The sequence below is a fragment of the Balaenoptera ricei genome, chromosome 2, assembly GCF_028023285.1.
Source record: "Balaenoptera ricei isolate mBalRic1 chromosome 2, mBalRic1.hap2, whole genome shotgun sequence".
Classification (NCBI taxonomy): Eukaryota; Metazoa; Chordata; class Mammalia; order Artiodactyla; family Balaenopteridae; genus Balaenoptera; species Balaenoptera ricei.
Genome location: NC_082640.1, coordinates 146900658 through 146924289, shown reverse-complemented (window position 1 = coordinate 146924289; position 23632 = coordinate 146900658). Strand labels below are relative to the sequence as shown.

The 23632-nt window shown below is 39.7% G+C and overlaps 1 protein-coding gene across 4 annotated transcripts in view; it reads left to right on the top strand.

Annotated features, from left to right (window-relative positions):
* Positions 1-23632, top strand: part of RTN1 (reticulon 1) — a 278915-nt gene that overhangs the window by 24478 nt on the left and 230805 nt on the right. For 3 of the 4 annotated variants that reach the window (XM_059915735.1, XM_059915732.1, XM_059915733.1), the window contains exon 1: positions 6382-6774. The exons of the other annotated variant lie outside the window; for it this stretch is intronic. In XM_059915735.1, coding sequence (XP_059771718.1) covers positions 6534-6774 — 241 coding nt within the window. In that variant the 5' untranslated portion in view covers positions 6382-6533. Of the gene's footprint in view, positions 1-6381; positions 6775-23632 lie in introns of those variants that run through there. 4 annotated transcript variants of the gene reach the window in all.

Genomic DNA, 23632 nt, shown 5'->3' with positions numbered 1-23632 from the left:
TAATTCCCTTGGCACTCTCATATAAACTTAAGCTTCTGCCAAGTTCTGTTTTAGGTCCCCACTTATAGTGGATTTCCTGCTTAGTCCCTAAATTGGATGAAAAGGCATCTTGATGGATAAATTGCTGCAAGAAAGAAAAGAAAGAAAACATTTTCTCCTCAGACCAGGCTAACCCCAAAGAAGCCCCTGGAACCTAGGATTTTCTAACATATTTTTCAGGCCCAAAGATGAAGGTATGTCATCTGACAAGACTACAGACTCTTGGAAGATGGTATGACCCTCTTCACCAAGAGAGGTTGGGATCATATTAATAAGGCCAGAACCCCTTAAATTGGAACTAACCCCATAAAGTATGAGTCAACCACTAATCGGAGGTTGCAGTGATTACAGTCTAAAGTTAGAAGAAAACTGGTTTTTGGCTAATGCTCATACTGAGCTGTCCAGGGTTCTGACTTTGGCATGGGACATTCCAACCCTTGGGCTTGATGCTGGTGATTTTGCTTTAAATTCTGAATACTTTGGATGTAGTTTGTGATCACTAATCTTGATTACCTCTGTAGTTTACCTTGAGCTCTATTGATCTAGGCTATTGTTAATGACATACTGTGTACAAACTGTAAAATTGATTATACTGTGTCAGGACTTTTAAGTTGGAGAGCATGAGGTATAGAATCAGAAGACTTAGACTTTAATAACAGCTGCATTAGCCATGTGATTTTGAAGAAGTCTCTGAAGATTTTTCAGAACCTTGGTTTTCTCATCATCCTTGAAAATAAAATGTGAAAAATATCTGTAACATAAATGACAAAAATATAATACAAAGAGCGTTTAAAAATATATGAGAAAAAAAAACTTGGAAAAGTAAACATGGGACACAAAAGGCAATTTACAAAATAAGAAAGACAAATTGCCCACAAGATATGTAAAAATTAACTCAAAATGGATCAAACACCAAATTATAAGACCTGGAACTATAAAACTCTTAGAAAAAAACATAGCTGTAAATCTTTTGGCCTTGGATTAGGCAACTGTTTCTTAGATATGACACCAAAATCACAAGTGACAAAAGATAAAATAGATGAATTGAACTTCATAAAAATTAAACAATTTTGTCCTGCAAAGGACACCATCAAGAAAGTAAAGAGACAATCCACAGAATGAAAGAAAAATATTTGCAAATCATATATCTGTTAAAGGACTTGTATCCAGAATATTTAAAGAAATTTTACAACTCAATATTAAAAGAAAAACAACCCAATTTAAAAATGGGCATAGAATCTGAATAGACATTCCTCCAAAGAAGATATACAAATGGCCAATAAGCACATGAAAAAGATGCTGAACACCATTAGCTATCAGGGAAATGCAAATCAAAACCACAATGTGATTCTACTTCACACCCTCTAGGATGACTGTAATGAAAAGACAAATAATAACAAGTATCGGCAAGGATGTGGAGAAGTTGAAGTCCTCATAAACTGCTGATGAGATTTTTAAATGGGCCAGTTGATTTGGAAAACAGTATGACAGTTCCTCAAGTAATTAAGCACAGAGTTCCCATATGACCTAGCAGTTCTAATGCTAGGTATATACCCAAGATAAAAGAAAACCTACCCCCCAAAACTTATACACAAACATTTATAGCAGCATCATTTATAATAATCAAAAAGTGGAAACAACCTAAATGTCTATCAACTGATGAATGGATGAACAAATTGTGTTATATCTATGCAATGGAGTATTATTCATCAATAAAAAGAAATGGAGTACTGATACATGCTATAATGCAGATGGACATTGAAAATCTTATGCTAAGGGAAAGAAGCCAGTCACAAAAGGGCACATATGGTATGATTCCATTCATATGAAGTATCCACAACAGGCAAATTTATGGAGTCAGAAAGTAGATTAGTGATTGCCAAGGGCTGGATATGAGGTGGTAGGGATGGAGAATGACTGCTATTGGGTATGAGGTTTCTTTTTGGAGTGATGAAAATTTTTTAAAATTGAGTGTGGTGATGATTGCACAACCATGTGAAGATAGTTAAAATCATTGAATTATATACTTTAAATTGTACTGTATGCAAATTATATCTCAATAAAGCTGTTATTTTAAAAAAGAAATACAAATTATCAAGAAGCACATGAAAAAACTCCAGATTCATTGGTCATCAAATAAATAAAAAATTAATAATTATAGTGAGATACCACTTTTCTTATCAAATTTTGGAAATTAAAATCATGTATATGTGCATGTATTAAATGAGATCTGTTTGTAAACTTCAAAGAACCTATTCAAAGAAAATTTACCTTTATCATGTATATATTTCGGTTTTCTTGTCACGCTCAGAATTTTTAAAAGAGGCTTTGTGAGTCCAAAGCATGGAGAATTCAAGTTTCAGATCTCCTAATACATGTTTTTGCCCAAAGAAATTAAAAAGTCTTTGTAGTTTTACTCAGATGTGCAAATTAGATAAGAAAAACGAAACTGGGTTCAATGAGAAGTGATCAACTCTCTTCTTTCCACCCCTACTGGAGTGGGAAGCATCTATGTTTTATGCATTAGAAGCGTCTATGTTTTATCCCCTTGGATGGCAGATTAAGTAACAGCAGCCACTCCCTATGGACAGAAGGAGCCTGGTGTGTTCCAAATGTGCTGTGCGACATTTGTGAATGATGTAGTGGTCTCCTGGAGAAAACACAGCTGTCTCGGGCACCAGCCTGTAGCCTCTATAAATTAGTTTCAATCTAAACATTCTTTCACTGCAGTAGGAATTGGAGAACACTTCCTGATCAAATTCAAGAGCTTCTACATATTGTGGAAGGGTGAAAACCATGTTGCAAAATGAGCTGGGTGCTCCATAAACAAATTAAGTCCTGAACCAACCCCACACATAATGATTTCAGAGAAATCTGAGGCTCCAGTGTGAGTCTCATCTTGAGTCAAACACTTATCTTACTAAGTCGATAGGAGTGTTTCCACAGTTGCAGTCTCTCTTAAAAAGGTTCAAAAGTAGAGCCTTGGCTTGGATGCTAAAAGTTTTTAAATAAACCAGAGAAGGCAAATACTTGGCATGTGCTGCCACGCCCCCTTCACTTGCCTGAATGTAGCTATTGCTTACCTTTCTAGACGCTCTTTTTTACTGACTCTGAATGTGATCTAAGACTCTTTCTCAACACAGTGCCCCAAGCATACATTACTAATCTATCAATGAGCTCTATTTGCCATTCCTGATATAGGAATGGCAAGTTGAAATATGTATACACGCCTATGTGTGTTTTACACAACTACTTAGAAGAACCTTTGAAGTATATTTATCTTTATGTAAGGTTTGCCTTTCAGAATATAGAAACTACTAGTAGAAACAGATCAATAGCTACTCAATATCATTCCTTATCTAATTTGCTTTGAATGCCTGAAATGGTTACTGTTGACTCTCTGGTCTTTACAAATAGAAATACGCAGGCAGAGTGCTAACCATTATAAGCCATTTTCTGGAAATAATTTGGCATGTGCAATTAAATTTTAATAACATGCGTTACCTACGTCAGCTCATTTAGTGCTCCCCCAAATCCTTTGCAGAAGGTGCTATTAAAATATCCAGATTACAAATGAGGAAACTAGGCACAGAACGATTAAATAACTTTCATACTGAGGCTGGAAAGGACTTCATCTTGGTTATAAAGTGTTACTTGTGGTACTCTTTCTCCATGTCCCCACACTTCTTTCCCCATGATATAAGCTTTGATCTAAGTTAAGAAGCTAGTGTTAAATAAATGCTCCTCACCAATTCCTTCTTTTGAAAAAGTGAACAAAACTTCTCTTCTAAAACACAATAGCTTAAGACAAAACCTGACAGTTCTTTTGTCTCAACTATCCTTGCTATGACTCCTTTAAAAGTGCCAACTCCATTTTTCTTTGTCACAAAAGCATTTTAGAACAACTTATAACTTAGAGCAACTCTGCAAGCCCAGGAATCCCATTGTTAACCGTGTGTTATGCCCATACATCTTCATATTAGTCAAGCTTTGTCAGTTCACAGGGATGCAAATGTATGTAAAATAAATGATAGTGATAGACATTGGTAATTTCAAACCATAGCATAAAGTTGAAAATTCCTTCACCCAAATAGATAATTATTTGTCCACATCCAGTAGTAGAACCTAATGAATAAAGATAGTTGTGAAAATTGCTAAAACTAAACAGTGTGAACACCTCTTTTCAGCAGAGCAAAATAGAATAATTTATCAAAGTGGAATTTCAATTAAATGGGAAATGGAAATGAAAATTTTCAATCAAAATGGAAAATTTCAATTTTCTCTAACAAGTAAAATCTAAATATACTTTAACTGGCTATTTCTTCCACACATTCTCAATTAGAGTATCGATCAGTATCTGATGAACCATGAAAAAGAATTGGAACCATATCCCAAAACTCCTTATCATTTTAGGTGTAAGGAAGTCGTGAGGCTTGCATAGTTACTCCAGTTTTTTTAAATGATGACTTTCATTAGTGTTTCTCAGAGAAACACAATAACATTCTCCATATAATTCTGTATGTAATTCCCTTACCATAACAATTCTCAAATATTCAGTACCCATCGATAAGCACTTAGTGTTATATCATTAATTTTCTGTATTCTTGGCATGTTGTCAATAATGAAACTGTGAGAAATTTCCACCTGGTATTTCTGATATTCTAAACAATGGAGTTTAAAAAACTCAGAAATGCCCCTGATTATATGAAAGGATTAAGCTTAATGGAAAGAGAGCAATGTAATAGCTTTTCACCTTAAAGATTTCTTAAACAGGCTCATTTTTCCCATGGAAAGATTTTGAAAACCATGATGGTTCAGGGTAACCAATAATTGTTAATGTTGAAGGGGGTAACTTTAAAAAATAGCTTTATTCAGGTATAATTGACATACACTAAATTGCACATATTTACAGTAAGTGATCTGATGAATTTTGACATATGTATACCCCTGTGAAGCTATCACCACAATCAAGCCAATGAAAATGTCCATCATAATTTTTGAAGATATCAATAATGTAAAATTTTGGTGATCATCATATCCCCAGGGGTATCTGGCCCTAGTAGGCCATATTTCTTGTCTATTGAGTGAACACATTTTCTCTAATTTATTGTCACTGAACAGAACAAAGGGTTGGGCAGAATTCAGGCTTTTAACTTTCAGCATTTTTGAGGAGCATCTGCATGGTGCTGAAGTTGGCCTTTGAATATATAAATTGACAGGTGTGAAATCCTCAGCATGTCTATGGTGGCTTAGCAATCCCACAAAGCCTCACAGTAGCTTGCTAGATGCCCCACCTTCTCTAGAGAAGGAGCAGTGGATGGGCTTATTCCTCCACCTTGTGTGTTGGACTGTGTGTTATTTTTTTCCCCAACCACATCATTTCATAGACAATTTAGGAACCAATAAAGCACAAGTCTCGTTTGAAAAGATGTATCTAAATATAGGAATAATACATTATAAGCCAAGTCACTTCCCTCCTCTGAGTTTCTGTTTATCTGTCAAATATCTTCCATCTTATCAGAGAGAGCTGTAAAGGAAAATGGGTGGGTGGGGAAGCAGCAGCAAGCTTTCTGGAATGTCCAACTTCTCAAATAAAATAGACTGCACAGACAGCTTATAATTTGTATGGCTTTGGCTCAGCGTTTCTGAAAGGAAACATAAGTTGTTTTTGTCCTGCCTATTGCTGTCTTATTCGCTCTCAGTGCTGGTAGGAATGAAGTCTGGTAAGCTTTTCTCGGAGGCTCTCCTGATAGCTCTTTCCTATACTCCACTATTTTAGGTTGTTTTGGAAACAGTTTATGGATGCAGCATTTAACCTCGGGGTTGCAGATTCCCTCGTCTCCATCTGTCAACAACAATTTTCACCCCTCCCCGCGAAGACCAGTCCCCTCCACAGATGATACTGGTCACCCTCAGAACTGTGGCCTTGAGGGCTCCAGCTTCCTTTCTTTGCCTCGGGTCCCAGGACACCAGTCGAGGTCTAACTTTATGAGTTGGGAGGGCAGCTTGCCTAATCAGTCACTCTTCAGCTGGGGGCTGTTTCTACCTGCTCATCCTCTCTGATTCTCCCCCAAATGAGAGGAAGATTCAAGTGGATGTGGCACATCCCCTAATGTAGGCCTGCAGAGCGGTGGCTGACGTGTACAAAGGAAGACCCGGACCAAGCAGGCCTTTTTCACCTGCGTAATGACAGGCTTGGGAGTAGCGAAGCGGCAGCGGCGGCGGCGCCGGGAATAGGAGGAGGAGCGCAGGCAGCGGCCGGGGCGGGGCCGGGAGGAAGTGGAGGGGGAGGAGGAGGAGCTGAAACGCGGAAAGCGGCAGGCAGCAGCTCGGCCGGAGTTGCAGCAGCTGCGGCGGCGGCGGCGCTGACACCGCAACCTCCCCAAGCCCTGAGTCCCGGCGGGGGCAGCAGCAGGGAGCGCCTGCCCGCCCGCCCAGTCACTGCACCTCGGCCCCGCCAAGCAGCCGTCGCTGCGCCCGGGGAACTGCCAGCTATGGCCGCGCCGCCCGATCCCAAAGAAGAGCTGCTGCCGCTGGCCAGTCCCGGGTCCCAGTGGTTCGGGGACCGGGGCGAGGGGGAGGAAGAAGCGGTGACGCCGAAAGGGGCCAAGCCCGAGCCGCAGGCGGGAGAGCCCGGACCTGGGCTGGGCTCCGGGGCCCGAGAAGCTGCGCCGCGGGAACTGGACTCAGGCCCCGCCCGGCCGCCGCCCGTTGCCATGGAAACTGCATCCACAGGTAAGGCGGGCGGGCGCCGCTGCCCCGCAAATGGCGTCGGGGACTCGGGTGCCCCAACCGGTCCCCTTCTCTGCAGCTCGCCTATGCACCTACCTCGCGCTCTCTATCTTGAGCACCAACCTTAACCCCCCTTCGCCACAGGCGACTGTAAATATTAGCGGACTGGTAGGGACAGAAATTTTATTTTTCCAAAGGCTCGGAAGAAAACAAAATACTATTCATCCTTTTATTTCATTATCATTATTTTTCCGGCTTTCAAAGTTGTTCTCAGAGGCAAACCGCAGCATCCTGGCTGCCGCCGCGCCTGTGTACAAGTTTTTTCCTTCTTGGAAGGGGCTGGGGGCCGTAAGGCCCGCTTGGCCAGTTGGGATGATATTCTGAGGCGTGTTTGTGCGCCCGGCGCGCGCCAGCGACAGGGGACGCTGACAACAAAGCGACGGGCGGGCCTGCTGCCCCTAGACCCTGCTCGATCCAGGGCAGAGACGTGACTTTAACTCTCCCTTCCCTCCAAGAATCGCCACACCCTACTCCTAGCCCCTTTCCCTTCACCTCCTCTATCTCCCCCTCCCCCCGCACACTAAACCGAAACGCCAAGGTGTGTCTAATTGCAGAGGGACAGCGTTGCCAGAAGGGTGGGAGTTGTGGCGGCTCCCGCCCAGAGCCCTTCTTTCCCAGCTCCCCGGATGCTCCCATCTCGAAGGGAGCTGTGAAACTTGCAGCCCTTTAGAGCGGCCGCTGGCTGAGGTGTTAGAGGGCTTGAGTGGCAGTGAGTGTTCAGGCACAGTTTACCATCAGTCTGAACCTGACTGGTCCTTTGGAAATTGCCCTGGGTTCGCCCTCCTTTCGCCTGACTTCCCCTTCAGAACTGGAGCACGTGGGTGCTTAGCGGGGACCAGGGATCCTGAAGCATTCTGTCCGAAGGATGCCTGAGGCGAGCTTTGGGGAGGGGCTGCCGGCTTGGGTAGCTCTGTGTTTCCAGGGAGTGGGGTAGAGGGTGCTGTGTTGTGTTGTTCCCGGAGAAAGCTTTGCTGTGGTGGAATGAGAATTGTGTAGTTTTGGAAATGTAGCTCTTGAAGGCTGGGTGCTGGGTGATTCTGCAGGAGGGGAAGGGGGGCGGGACTGGCATGCTTGTTCATGGCAGCTGATTTAGGGGAACCCCTTTCTTAAGCCATTGCCTCTCTTAAGGGTCGTGTGGAGTGTCTTAGGTAGTCCTTAGGTAGTCTTAATTCTTCTCTAGTACAAACGATTTGAGCTGAGGAAAGGAGGTTTAGGGAATGTGTCGAATAAAACATTATGAAGGGAAGAAAAAAAGTAAAGAAAGAAAAACGAGAGAAAGGAAAAGGAAAGAAAGACTCAAAAGCAGAAAACCCCATTTGTCATATATTAGTTATTATGTGGAGGAGGGGAGGATTTAAGACTAAGAGAGATCTCAACTTCTTCATCTAAATGGAGAGAAAACAAAACTTTTTATAATTGCAAAAGTAGATGGCAGAAGCTAATAGACAAAGGAAGGTACACATTTCATTGGTTTACCATTACCATTCTTCTTTGAGAGTAGCTCATAGTACAGAACCTTTATCCACTGTCATCAAAGTAAATCATTTATAAACATTGCCCACCTCCCACTGGTGTCCCCAAGGTTAGGTGAACTAGGGAGAGGAAGCTAAGCGCCCCCTGTTCAGTAACATACTATCCACTAAAATGGTTGCTATATACAAAATACCTAGAACAACTGTGACAAAGGAGGCATTTGAAATTTTTAATATTATTATAGAAATATTTTACTTTGTTGAATATATTAGGGGTTTCCTATTCTAGGCAACAAATACACTAATAAAATCGAACATGATGCTAACTTTGAATGGGAGGAGAATGAAGGGAGGCAGAAGGAGCACATAGTTTGCATATTTATATAGAAAATTTAAAGTTTATTATTGCTGCTTGAAGGAATTTCTCATATAGTTGTTGGTTATTTAATGTTTTAAGTTTGTATGTGTCTTTTTTAGTAGACTGTATGGGCTGTTATAAGAGTCTCAGATGCCAGAAATGATATCTAAATAAATAACTAGATCTTGAAAAATTCAAATAAAATCTGGGCCAGCTTCCTCATCTGTTGTTTTGGCAGTTCTGTTGCAATAAGCAGAGTCAGCAGGTGCATCCTCAACTTAATCAGGGACAAAATCCAGAGGAAGCCTATTAAGCACATGGCTTTCCTTTTTTTAAAAGAATGGTGCTCTTTGGGACTCAAATCAAACTAAGAAGTAACTTAGACTTTGAGTGTGATACACTGTAAACAGCTTTTGTTTCTTTCTCAAATGAAATTCTAAAATGTAAGACAGATATTGATGTTTTAAAAACTTTTTTCTGAAAAACACCACTAATCATGCCATTTGGACAGAAATTCTGTTATTTATTTTTATACATTGATGGTAATTAAAGTTCCTAAAGAAATATTTCCAAAAATATTTTTCCGTGATGTCCTGGAATGAGTATATGTTTAAACATCATTAAAGTTGCACTATAAAACTCCGTCAGTAATGTATTCTCTACCTGTACTCCATCAGTACAGATATTCTCATTGCTTCTGTCCCTTTTGTGGGATGGAAATGTCCTTAACAAAAAGTAACACTTTTTTCTAAAGCTACAGTTTTTCATGTCTAAAATTGATAATGGGCATGTGATATGATGTCTGTTGCCAAGGAAACATTTAATGCACTATATGTAGGCTACAACATGTTAGATTGTTAATCATGAAACAGTGCCATCATCTAATAACTTTATACAAAGAATGTGAAGAGCAACATTTTCGTTTTTTCATGATCAGTTATTTTATTCCTGGAAACTATTCAAAAGGAGCATACAATAACACAAGGATAGAAGAATCGCCCTTTGTTTAAAGGAAGAATTTAAAATAGAATATTTGAACAAAATGCAATGGTAAGAATTAACTCATTGGCCACTTTGGAAATTAACTCATTGACTGATTCATGCATGGAAGGCAAAATGAATAAGAGAACGGAGAATGGTCTGGAGAAGGCAGCCCAGTGTGATGATTTGCTTTAGTGATATTGACTTATAGATAGTTTGACTTAAATTTCTGGATGATTGCCAAGGGGGAGGGAAGTGAGAGAGGGAGAGAGGTATTTTTCCAATTTACTTGGACTACAGTGCTCATAAATTTATATTTTTCAAATGCTGAATGTGATACTCTATTGGAAAAAACTATTCTTAATCTATCATGATTTAAATACCTTTCAGAAATGCTTATATGTCCTGCATTTATTCTGTTTAATATAATAAATTGTACCATGCACATTACCAATCATCTTCTAAAATCCATGTAGAGACTGGATTAGCTGTCTTTTCTTGTGGATGTGCTTGATAGATGTGTATATTTTAAAAAATTTTTGAGTCATTCCCAGCAATCCTCTTCAGAAGGTGTAAATTTCAGTCTTCTGTTTTCTTTCATCTTTTAAGAAAGCTACAGTTCTATTGAAATGGGAAGGAACACTACACTAGCTTTTACAATATTTTACAGAACCTATAAGAAAAATAAGAGTTTCTAATGCAATTTATTTCTCTGGACATAGGCTCTGAATATAATCAATGACATTTCTGGCAGTAACTACAGTACTTATCCTTTCATATTGGAAATTCAAATTAGGTTAAATTAAAATTTAGAAACACTTACATACCCTAAAAATACATTGATAAATAAATTTTATCAGAGCTTTCAGCATAACTTCCTTTTCATGAACTCACTGTTCCAGGAAACCCATCCTACTCATTGTCCCTCAGGTACACCATAGACCTTCCTGCTCCCATCTCTTCTCTAGGCTGTTCATCTACTTCTGACTCTGAGGGTTTGGAGAAGAGTTGTGGATTATTTTGTTCATTATACTGTCTGTCTTGCATAGCCTGGGAGATAGACAAAACTTCCAAAAATTTTATGGAAAGTTTTTATTATCTGTAAAGTGAGAGACCATTGAGATTCAATTCAATTTAGTAAACATTTATTGAATGCCTCCTTTGTGTAAGGATCTGTGCTAAACACGGGTTTTGGTTTCCTAGAACATGTGCACCTTTCTGTTTCACATTAGTATTTAGTTAAACAGTTCTTTTATGTCATTTTTAATTTTCCTCATTCCCAAGTCATTGCTGGAAGATTGTTTAGAAGGGTATTATAATAATCCAACCACATGGGCACACAGTCATGAATTAGTTTTCTGAGGTCGACATAGGATAAATAAATACTAGCATAGCTTGCTCAAAGGGCATAGCTGGGGGAAAACAAAATCTATCTATCTACCTATCTATCTAGCTAATTCTTTCTTCTTCATAGAAGTAACTGTGGCTGAATAGTACTCAAAGATCCTTGTATTAGTTAGTAGTGCTTTTATTTTAAAGTTAAAGGTAGTTATCTCAGTGGTGACTAAGGGAGATTTGAAAAAAGGCACTGTAAAATATAGACGGCAGTGAAAATAAAAGACATATTTCAAGAGACTAATACATCCACACAGGAATGCTTTCCATGAAAGAATATGGTCAAAAGATGAAAGACAACCAGTTTTATTTGTTTAAATAATATTTGAGGGCAAAAAGAGCAATGAGAAGAACATGAACTAGAGGGGCTCACTGCTTGTGGAAGATGCTCTAGTGAGAGTAATGAAAAAAAGGAGAGGGAAGAGTTTCTCAGTTCACATTTAACCCGTATTATTTAAAATGGACAGTGATCATTTGGAAATGTACAGGAATATTGAACCACTATGTTGTGTGACAGGAGCTAACATAGTATTGTAGGTCAGTTATACTTCCAAAACAAACAAGCAAACAAACTCATGGAAGAAGAGATCAGATTTGTGGTTACCAGAGGTGGGTGGGTGGGTGGAGGGGGAATTGGATGAAGGCAGTCAAAAGGTACAAACTTCCAGATGAGATAAATAAGTACTCAGGATGTAATGTACAACCTAATTAATATAATTAACAGTGCTGCATGTTAAATATGAAAGTTGTTAAGAGAGTCTGAGTTCTCATCACAAGGAAAACATTTTTTTCTATTTTTTTAGTCTTATATCTATATGAGATAATGGAAGTTCACGAAAGTTGATCATTTAAAAATAAATAATTAAAATGGACAGTGATTCTTAAGCTGGGCAATCTAAAACATACGGAAGGAAAGACTGGAAGCCCAGGATAAGTAAACAGCAAGTAGACTACTGTGTCACTGCTCTGATAAGATTGGCTCTTCGGAGCCAACTACTTTGTATCTCATGGTATAGAATGAGTGTGGTGAGCAGTTTTGATGTCATTCCTAGTATTTCTTGAGAATAAGACTAATTTTAGAAAAGTTGAAATGGGGAATGATTTTCAGAAAAGGGAAAACAATGGATATACAAAACTTACAAGCCAATGTATTTGTTGCTGAGTGCTGGTAGAATCTAAGAATGCATTATTATGCTGAATATTTATAAACCCTTAGAAAATAATAAACATGTTGATCACCAGCAATTCCCATTGGTTCACTAAAAAAATAATGCCCATAAAACATAATTTTCTCTTTTTCATATTCTGAATCACCAACATATGCACAGCGCTCACTATGCACAGGAACTCTAGAAAGTACTCAACTTACATTAGAAAGCACGCTCTTTAATTTTGCAAATGGCACAAAGTTTCAAAAGATGATTGATATGGTAGAGGGTAGCACTGCTGTTTAAAATTTTTGATTTTAATGTTAACTCAAAAGCAAATTCTTTTAATTAAAATAATTTTTTACTCTAATTAAAAAAATTCCTTGTTGGGGTAAGAAGCACATGCACGTGATATTAAAATTTAAAAGCTACAGAAGGGTGTACAGAGAAAAGGAAGTATTCACACTCAGTCTTTCAACCAGCCAGCTGTTATCCCTCTTCAGCAGCAACCATTGTTATCAAATTCAGCAATAGAGCATTATTTAATTCATTCATGATTATGCTATTATTTATTGAACCCCTGCTCTATGCCAGGCATTGTTCTAAGCACTAAGGGTATGGTACAGAAAAGGACAGATAAAAGTTTATCTCCTATAAATTATATATCCTACTGTGTGTGTGTGTGTGTGTGTGTGTGTGTGTGTGTGTGTCTAGGCAGGGAAGGAGAGAAGACAGAGGGGAGACAAAGAAGAAAAAATAAATGTCAAGGTATGATAAGTCCTAAGGAGAAAGTTAAAATAGAGCAGTAGAGTGTGAGAGATAGTCAAAAAAGTCCTCTTTGATAAGGTGGCATTAAAGCAAAGACTTGAAGAAAGTGACAGAGTAAGTCATGCAGATGCAGAAGATCATTTTAGGCAGAAGGAATAGTCTGTGCAAAGGCCCTGGGTGAAAATACCCCCTGGAATGGCAGGGAGGTCACTGAAGTGGGGTGAACAAGGTGAAAATGGTAGGAGATGGGCTCAGAGTGCAGGGTGAGGGGTGATGGGCAGATTAGGTCCTATAGGCCATTTTAAGAGTTTTGGATATTACTCTGAGTTTGATGGGAGCCACTGGAGGGTTTACAGTAGGGGAGGAACATGTTTGGAGTTAAGTTTTAAATTAGGTTTAATGGATCACTCTGTACTGTGTTGAGAATCTAAAATGGGGGAGGAGGGGAGGAATATGGAGCAAGAATGACCAACTAGGAAGCTATTGTAATAATGCAAACAAGAGATGATAGTGGCTTGCACTGGGGTGATACATTGGAGGAGGTGAAAAGTGCTTGGATTCTAGATATATTCTAAGTGTAAAGCTAACAGTGTATCCCTAATGGGTTTTGTACGGGTGTGAGAGAAAAGAGTTAAGGATGACACCATTTTATGGCCTTAGCAAATGCAAGAATGGAGTTGCTATTAGCTGGGATTGGGAAGACTTTGGGAGGGGCAGGTTTTGGGGAAAAGCCAGGAGTTTGGTTTTGCAAATGCTAACTCTGAAATGCTCATTAGATAGCCAAGCAGTGATGTCAAGCAGGTAGTGTAGAGGTCAGGGGTGGGGAATGGTCTGGTCTGGGTATGTAAATTTTGGAGTTGTTGGCATAGAGTTGAGATCACCAAGAGAGAGTGAGTTTTAACAGTGAAGAGGTCAAGGAGTCCTGGAATACCCAAATACTCAGTTTCAAGCAAAGGAAACTGAGTAAAAGTGGCTTAATGATGTAGAGGGAGAACTGAAAAAGTGGGATTCCAGAAGGCAGAGAAATGTATGTTAAGAGGGATGGAATGATTGACTCTGTCAAATGCTGCTTGTAGGTTGGGTAAGATGAGGACTGAGAATCAGCCATTGGATTTGACAATGAGGAGGCCATGAATTTGATGAAGCTGTTTTATTGTGAAGTGTTGGGGGAAAACTTTGGTTGGAATGGGTTTTAGGGAAAATGAGAAAGGAGAAAATGAGAGACAATATTATAGACATAACTCTTTTGAAGGAAGAAACTAGAAAAATAGGAACGTAACTACCTGGAGGGTTGGGATCAAGAGAAGGGAAAGTTTTATTTAATTATTTTTTACTATAGGGGATATTAAAGTGTATTTGTAAGATGATACAAATGATTTAATAGGGGTGGAAAGATGGATGGTACAGGAGAGGGAGGGGGCATTTCCTGTACTATGTCCCTGAGCAGGTGAGGGGAAATGGATCAGGGCACAGTGGAGGGATGATGTTAGATAGACGTAAGGACAGTTCATGGATATAACTGGAGGAAAGACAGAGAAGGGGGCACAGGTGCAGGGGTGGGGCTGAGGATAGGTGGAAGTTCAATGAAATAGGAAGAAAGGTCAACAGCAGAGTGAAGGCAAGAGTGGAGTTGGAAGTTTGAGAGGAGGGGAGAAGGTATACAAGTTTTGTGTAGGAGATTGGGAGAGTGAAACGTCTAGGGGAAATGGTAGGAATTCTAAGCATCCCCAGTGCCCACTTGGAGTTGAAGGTCATGAGCTTAAAGCGAGACCAGTTATCGTACACGTTGTCTTTTTTTCTCATCAGTGTTGATTTCAAGTAGGTGGACAGTTGGATTGGTTTTTGTCTTTTTCTGGTAAGTATGACAAGATGAGATGGGCAGTGGAGTTAAGGATGTATGCAAGGCAGTGAGAGTACTGGCGGGTTGTGTAATCTGGGGAGGAGGAAGGAGGACGGGGGGATGAAGCACAGTGAAAAGATGATGTGAACAGTGGGTTGTGCGTACTGGCAGGGTTGAAGAAGAGCAGGAGCCGGGGTACTAGAGTAAGTGGGCTGAAAGGATAAGATTCAAGATGGAGTGTTTGATATGGAGATTATGGAGGGGGTACAGTTATTGAGGGGATTGGGAGACAGATGTAGTGGAGGACAAGGTCATCAGAGGAGTGGCGTCCAGAAGAATGGCAAGGCTGGGAGTGAGATAATTACCTACATGATTTCTGAAATTGCAAAGATTGCAGCAATTGGAGAATACAGTGAACTGGTGCTGATATCTTTAGGAAAGGACACAGTGGCCTGGGCTTCAAAGCTAGGGGATTTTAGTGGGGAGGGAAGAATAGTAGCCTGTAAAATTATGAATTTCTGACTGTAGGTTCTGCAAATTCTATTTAATATGTTCAGAATGTAGGAGACACAAGTTAAAATAGTTCATTGTGGGGGATGGGAACTTTGAGGGTTGTAATTAACTAAATATGAGCTAGTGGTATGGTGAAATTACTAAAATATCTTATATAATTTTAGGTGGTATTAATAGAAAGTCTTGGGTACACATTATATGAGGTAATAGTTCCCCTAGATTCTGTTCTAGGCAGACAAAATTTGGAATCTTATACTAAATGATGGGTGCCATGGTTTAGAGACATTGTAGTACAGTGAAAGGTGACTAGATTGGTGTGGCTTCTAGAAAAAAAAATGCTGTTTGAGAAATGGTTGGAAAAATTAAGACTTTTTAGCCAGAATAAGAGAATGAAAGGAGATCTGAAAGTAAAATTCAAATACTAGAAGAAATCTTATGAACCAAATGAAGACTTGACCGAGGTGATTTCACAAGGCAAAATTGGGACTGGTGGGTAAATCAGAGAAACACATTTCAACTTAATGAAGGAGAAAGTTCTAATAATTAGAATTGCCCAGAAAAGAGATAGATTGCCTCTCAGTTACTGATATTTAAGCACAAGTGAGGTTGCTGTTTATTGGGGGAAACAGAACGGAAAGTGTTAAGTTATACCAAGATCTTTATTCCTTCATAAGAGAAAACAATACACCTAACCTTACCTGTGGTTGTTAGAGAAGGCATATTTCTCAAGAGTGAACAGCTCACAAATGAAACCAGAAACAGTACTAATCACAAAAACCACAGTTAACTTCAAATTGGCTCTCTAAAAAATGCACTCTCCACAGAATTGTGGCCATCTTTAAATTCTTCTCTAGTTCTCCATTGTTGAGAAAAACTCTATAATGTAACATACTTGCCTCTTGAGAACCACACAGTTTTATACAATTTGGGGTTATTAACCTAAATGTGAAACATGCTATCTGCAAGCATCTCTTTTATTTATTCTTTTTTCCTGAACTATCTTTTTCATTATTTTTACTACAGGCTCTAATTCCATAAATATTTGATATATTCTAAAATGTTTGGGGAATTCATTAACTAATTCCATATTGCTAAAAGCATCATATGATTCTGTCCTTAGTCCTCTGCCTCACTATCTGCATGTTTATGTCAGATTATTTATTGTAAAATCATGTTTGCTTAGTTGCCTAATGATTTACATTCTTAACTGGAACTGTTCTGCATTCCATGTCCAATCCCCAAATGGATTTTTCAATTCATCTACTGCATGAGATTGTTAGAAAACCAGTTATAGACCAAATTCTTGCTTCCTGAATGTGGGGAATTTGTTGACTATCTCTCATCCTTAAAAGTATCTAGAATTTTGTTTTATGCATAGCAAGTCTTCATTTTTTAAAAACAAGTCTTGGACAACAGAAAATTGTGTGTATTCAAGTTACTGCTGATCCGGTTGGTGAGCATAAGAATAAAAAGCAGTGTCACATCTCCCTTTGGCATGAAGTTTTCAACGGATCCCGAAATATCAGGCCTCTTAAAATGTGGTCTGTAGATGACCTGCTTCAAGATCACGTGAAGCGATTCACGGACCTCAACTCAGGGAAACAAGCCTGCCAAATGCATGTTAAAACTTTAAGAAGCACTGATTTATTGACTCTCCTCCTTATGCTCAGCATTTTGCTAGGAGCTGTGGGGAATGATGGAACATGAGCCAGGTCCTCTTTCTCCATTCCTCCAAGCTTACTGTCTAGATGGGAGATGTGACTAAACCACACAAAACAAAGGTAGTTTGTCCAGCCTGGTGCTTGGATGGGTGCTACAAGCTATAAGCACTGTACAGATTTCATAATTTTATGGGTTCCAGGGTACCTGGTGTCTTGAAAGAGGTGGAGTGTGACTTACGCCTAAAGGATAGATAGATCAGAAATAAGCAGAAGTGGCAGAAAGGCAGTTTTAGGTGAGGGGAGAGACATGGGTGATGACATAGAGATGAGCAATGACCAGGGTGTTTTAACCTGCCCATTCAGGTTCAGGGAGACAGATTCTGGGGGGTTTGAAAGCTATTCATGGGACTCTAGACTCCTTTTATATGGATTCTGGGACCTTTGAAGGTTTATACGTGAGGGAAGTAATACAGTCAGCCCTCTGTATCCTTGGGTTCCACATCCACCTTCACTGATATGAAGGGCCCACTGTACTATACCATTTTATATAAGGGACTTGAGCATCCATGGATATTGGTATTTACACAGGGTCCTGGAACCAATTCCCAGTGAATACTGAGGAATGACTGTATAAAGCTGTGTTAAGGAAGATTAGTCCAACAGTGGCATAGATGATGAACTCAACGGGGATGATCCTGAAACCTGCACTTTTGCTGAAAGAAGGCTGACTCCATAACATCAGTTTCAGAGGCTTGATTAAATAAACATGGGAATGAAGAGGAAGATACCTGGGAAGGAAGAGGAGGAAAAATGAGCACTTCATGGGAACATTCAATAGGACTTTGTGACTGACAGGACAAGGGGGATGAAGGGAGGAATGAATCAACTCTAAGGTTCTGTTCCTGTGGCTTGGAGAATGATGGTGCTATAGAGAGGTGGGAGGGGGCACTGGTCAGAGAGATGAGGATAATGCATTCATTTTTGTCATATGGGGCTCAAAATGAAGAAAAGCATTTGAGTGGAAATCTCCACTTGGCTCTGTATATTAAGGAACGGGTTTTGGAGATGAAAACAGGATTGTAGATAAAGGTTTAGAAAATTAGAAAAGGGGACTTCCCTGGTGGTGCAGTGGTTAAGAATCCACCTGTCAATGTAGGGGACATAGGTTCGAGCCCTGGTCTGGGAAGATCACGCATGCCACGGAACAACTAATCCTGTGCACCACAACTACTGAGCCTGTGCTCTAGAGCCCGTGAACCACAACTACTGAGCCCACATGCCACAACTACTGAAGCCCGCATGCCTAGAGCCTGTGCTCCGCAACAAGAGAAGCCACTGCAATGAGAAGCCCGCGCACTGCAATGAAGAGTAGCCCCTGCTTGCTGCAACTAGAGAAAGCCCGTGAGCAGCAATGAAGACCCAATGCAGCCAAAAATAAATAAATAAAAATTTTTAAAAAAATTAAAAGAAAATTAGAAGAGAAGCCATAGAATAGTTTTTTTGGAAGAGATTATGTAGTATGGGAGGAACAAAGGGCCAAGAACAGAGCAAGTGCTCCTTGTGTCTTACTAGCTGAGTGGCATTAGGCCAGTTATTGAACCTCCCTCAGCCTCAGATTCTGTGTATGTGGCACTAGGTCTTATAGAGTGCCTGGCAATCAGGTGGTAACTCCCCTCATTATTATAGTATCATGGAAATCAAGATGGCATGGTATAGAATTAGTCTTGACCGAGAAGACAGATTTGTCTAGTCTTGGCTTTGGCACCTAATATGTCAATGTGGGCAAACCTGCTTTATGTCTCAGTTTCTTCATATGTAAAATGGGCATGATACCATTGTCCTGGCTACCTTACAGGGCTGTTTTGAGGATAAAATGAGATAACAAGAGGAGGTACATGCAAATTACAAATTACTCTACATCTGTAAGGAACTACTAATAGGAATCCTGGTAGCACTGTCAGATGCAGAAGAGAGGTCTAAGAGAATAAAGATTGAGAAAAAAATCATGTCACCTCGGCCCTGGGTGTTTTAATAGAAAATGCTTGCTGTGCTTAGCTGAACCTCAGCCAAATGTTAGTGGGGAATGGCAGGAGAGCGAGGAAGAGTGGGGTTGGGGAGAAGTTGGTTCTGGCAATCCACATTGGGAGACATTCTGGCTACGAAGAGTGCAGTTGGAGTGGCGACCCACCCCATTCTTCATGTCCTAAAGAGTGAACTGTGGCTGGAGCAGGGCTGAGGCGTGCCCATGGGGGCCAGGTGAGGTCTAGTCTTAATCTCCCGCTCAGTGGAAGGGCAGTAACTGTAGAAAGCTGCCCCGTGTGTGCATGGTAGTCTGGAGAGGCTGTCTCCCAGAGGGGCTATCACAGTGAAAGCCAGCCCCTGCACCTCACCCCCACCTCACCCCCCAAGCTTAAATTAATTGGCCCTGTGGGCTTGTAGGTACTTGCATGCTAGTCTTACAGCTCTATAGATTTAAAAGTCTTCCATAAATAGATTAATACTTCTGGAAAGATGGAGTAGACAGCTTTTCCTTATCCCTCTTGCTAAGTACAGCTAAAAACTCTGAACATTATATACAAGATAAGCATAAAAGACTGTGCAGTGAAAGTAGCATACTTGTAAGGCATTAACCTAGATGAAAACCTATCTGGTGAGAGAGAAAAGCTGGGTGAGGGGAACGGTAGCTAAAACTTGGAATGACAGAACTTGAGAATCCAGAGATTTTTCTTGCAGTAGGATTCTCAAACTAACTCTATGAACAGAATAGGAGGGTCACAGTGAAACTGCAACACATATAAAGAAAAAAATAGAGGTGCTTTATTTAACCATAGTTAACTCTCAGTCAATGGGGCAAGCCAGCTTCCCCCCAGGTGAGGAACTCTTAGTCTTATTAACTCAAGGTGCCCAGAACCAGGAGCTGAGAGTTGTGCTTGGCTCCGGGAGGGTTGACCGCATGCAGGGCTGGGCCAAGTCCTGAGGGTACTGAGAGCGCCGGAGCAGAGATGGTAGCAGAAACCTGGACTCTGGTTGAAAGAACTGAAGATTTACAGCCTGCACAAGAGGAGATAGGATGGATTATGACAGCCACCTAAAAATACATAAAGAACTGCCAAGTGGCATAGGGACTGGATATGTTCTACGTGACTCTGGAGGATGGAACTGTGGTTGATCATGAGTTAAGCCGTGAAATATGAAAATAGCTTGGACTACCTCATATGGTGATGAGTTTCTTGTTACTGGAGGTATGTAAGCATAGCTGGGTTGGTCGCTTATATGACAGAGGAGATATAATAGAGAGGATACATTAGATTAGTAATTCTTTATCTTTTCAGGATCACAGATCCCCATTGGAGAATCTGATGAAAGCTTTGGAATCTCTGCTCAGGAAAGTGTACTTACAAACACCATTTTGGACACAAATTCTGGCATTTTTTCGGAGGCCTTTTATGGATGGAGGAATTAAATAACTTTCTAACTCCTAGAGATCAATAATTTTGGATACTCTCATATAAATCACTGTTTATACAGCAGCAATAGTTTCATGGTTTAATAAAATCTCATTGAATCTTCCATTTATTTATTCAGCAAGTATTTATTAAGCACATACTATGTGTGTGTGTGTTTGCATACACACACACACACACACACACACACACAAGGTATGTAGTTGAGTAGGTGATACCTAAATATGTAACCAGAATATAAAAATAAATGTGGTAAAATAACAACATAGGCTATTATGAAGAGTCTAAATTAAGGAAAAGTCTGCATTCCATAAATTCTATTTTGTTAGTTTCAGGAATATGTGGTATCTGAGTTTGTGGCCCTCAAAGGATTACTGAGCCATCCTCTTTCCAAACTGACCCTGGTGAAGTGGGAGAAAGAGTGTGAACTTGGAGACGCCATGCTGGTTTCCCATCTCAGCTCTTCCAATGGCCAGTAGCTAGTCTCAGCCTCTCTGGGAAGGGCTAAGTGGTGGATCTATATGAATCTGTAGTGTCTAGATAATGATGTATCATTTGTCTATTCACTGTTTCTATGTACACTGTACACTTCTGTGTACACTTTAGTCATTACTAAAGTTTTTAGAACCAGTGGTTACTTTAGGCAACATTCCTTTACTGATTATCAGGAGATGCTTGGGGTTGGAGTAGGGGAAGATATTAATTCTCCCTCTAATAATATCCCCATCAGCCATCTAAAGTCACAAATAAATAAACAAACAAACAAATAAATAGATATCCTCTGATGTGAACAATTAATGTTTTCTCAATTTTATGTAAAATATACATGCGATATTTTAAAAAATCTATACTACTTTTATTATTTACATATGAGCACATCATCAAAGTAAAAAGGTGCTCCCTGTGCAAATCCAGCTTTAAAATACTAAGTCAACTGGCTTCTACTCCAACCAGACTGTAGCCCCTAAGCACCATCATATATAGAAATTTTGGAGTTACTACTATTGATCATACTATTAATTTATTTAGCAAACCTTTTATTATAGATAATACAAGGTAAATTAAATTGTAACCCAGCATGTTTGCATTACCAGAATTGAACTTGTGTGAGTTTATTTTTTAAATTGAATCCATGGCATTAGAGAAGTGTTCCTGTTTTATTTTACCATAAGTATGAGAAAGAATAAACACCTAGAAATTGTATAACCTTTTAAAGGCCAAGCAGTTCCTGTTTATAATTTGTATGTTTGCATATCAGAAGTCTCAGAAGAATTGGTTTCATTTCTGTGAATAAAGTGGAACAATTAAAAAATATATTTTTAAAGAGAGGTAATATACTTTCTAGAGAAATGAGTCCCAGAAGTATCCTATCTTGAAGGTAAACATGTGTTAGGAGTAGGGACAATTTGCAGTGGCCTGTCAAGGCCGTCTGTGTTACTTTTTTTTTTTTTTTTTAAGTGTAGTAATCTTCTCTGTGCTCAGTAGTTATCTAACTATTATAATAACTCCCAGGAACATTGGTTCCTAAAAGGAATCTTTACCAATCTGTTAAAAGCAAAAAAAGCTCCGCCATTCTGCCAGACGGGGGACATCAAGGTCAACCTTTAACTGTATCAGTTAACACATAATGACTATGTTTGCACTGTGGTGGCTCTTGTGAAGATGTCTTTTTGATATTGAATTGATGTTGACATGCTCCACTGTATAATCACATTATTATGAATCTTGTGAAACATAATTTTCAGTTCATAAAAGGAAGGGTCGGTACATCAGTTGATCACAAGAACCTAGAACTTCTTTTTTTTTCTGTGAAGGTCCCTGTCCTTCAAGGAAAAAAAAAAATCAGCAGATGACTGTATATAAGTAAAATGGGACTTAATTTAGTTGATTTTCTTAGTGAAATGGAAATGGTCAATTCTACAGCCTTGTTTTAAAATTGTAAGAACAATAGTAAAAGCAATGTTTGCAAGAGAAAACATTTATTCATGATCTCACTTTCTCTTTTTTTAAAATCTCACCCTCTCTGTACAACTCTTAGTGCCAACTTCATATGGTGGTTTGAGGATTCAGTGAGCTAATATTTGTAGTTCTTGACACATAGTAATGACTGTTTGCTATTCTTATTATCGTTATTAATTCCCTATCAATTTTATTTATTTGCATAATAATCACCAACCTCCCTTAAGGACTTTAGAATGGATGAAACACTGATGTCCTTTATGGAGTGATCCTCATTTTACAAATGTGAGCCACATCTCTGGCTCCCGAGTCTCATGCTCTCTCTATTGTACCACAGTGCCTTTCTGCCTTTGAAATATAGTATAAGGAAGAATAACACTGTCTTACAAGACAACAAAGCCAGGACATGGAATTCAGCTTTATCTTTCAGGGAGGGAAGACAATAATAGGAGTCTTAGCTGGAGAGACTGGAAAAGAGACAGGAGGAGAGATGAAGGTGGAGAAGAGAGGGGGCAGTGGGGTTGGAGAGGGTTGGTGATGGAGGGAGGAAGCTTGACCCCTGGAATGGACACAAATAAACAAAGGGGAGGGGAGTTAAGACACGGAAAGGGAGAGTGTTAGGGAACAGAGAAATACACAGAGGGAGGGAGGCCCTTTGAGGAAGCCAAAAATATGTCTGTATTTCTATCTTTATATAAAGGAATGGATTTGTAAAAAAAGGAAAAGAGAAGTAGGTAAGAAAGCTTTCCTAAATTCTGGAATCTGGAGTGAGACCAGGTTCTTGGCTTTACTTCCCTTTGAAATGGTAATTTGCATCCTTACAGTTGCTTAGATCCTTAAACCTCCAGTGACTTTTCTAAATGGGGTGACCCCAGCAGGCCCCTGTGGCTCAAGGGTAGGAGTTGTTCTCAAGGTGCTCTGTACAGGGCTGCCCAGAGCTATCTCACCCCCAGGCTGGATGAAATCAGACAGTGGGCTGAGTCAGGCCTGTGGGCCAAATGTTCCTTCCTCTGTCTGGGGATTTTCCAAAGGACTCACATTAACTTTGTCTAAATGGAGAAGAATTTAGCTCAGGGTTTTCCCTTATATGTAAGAGATTATTTGTAAACTCTTCCCCTATGTACAATGAGCACTGAGGTTTGCAAATGCAATGGTCTGGATATCGATATCAAGAAGTTAATTGGTTTTTCTTTTACCATGCTCAAGTTTAAAAATGTACTTATACCTTGACTGGGGAACAAG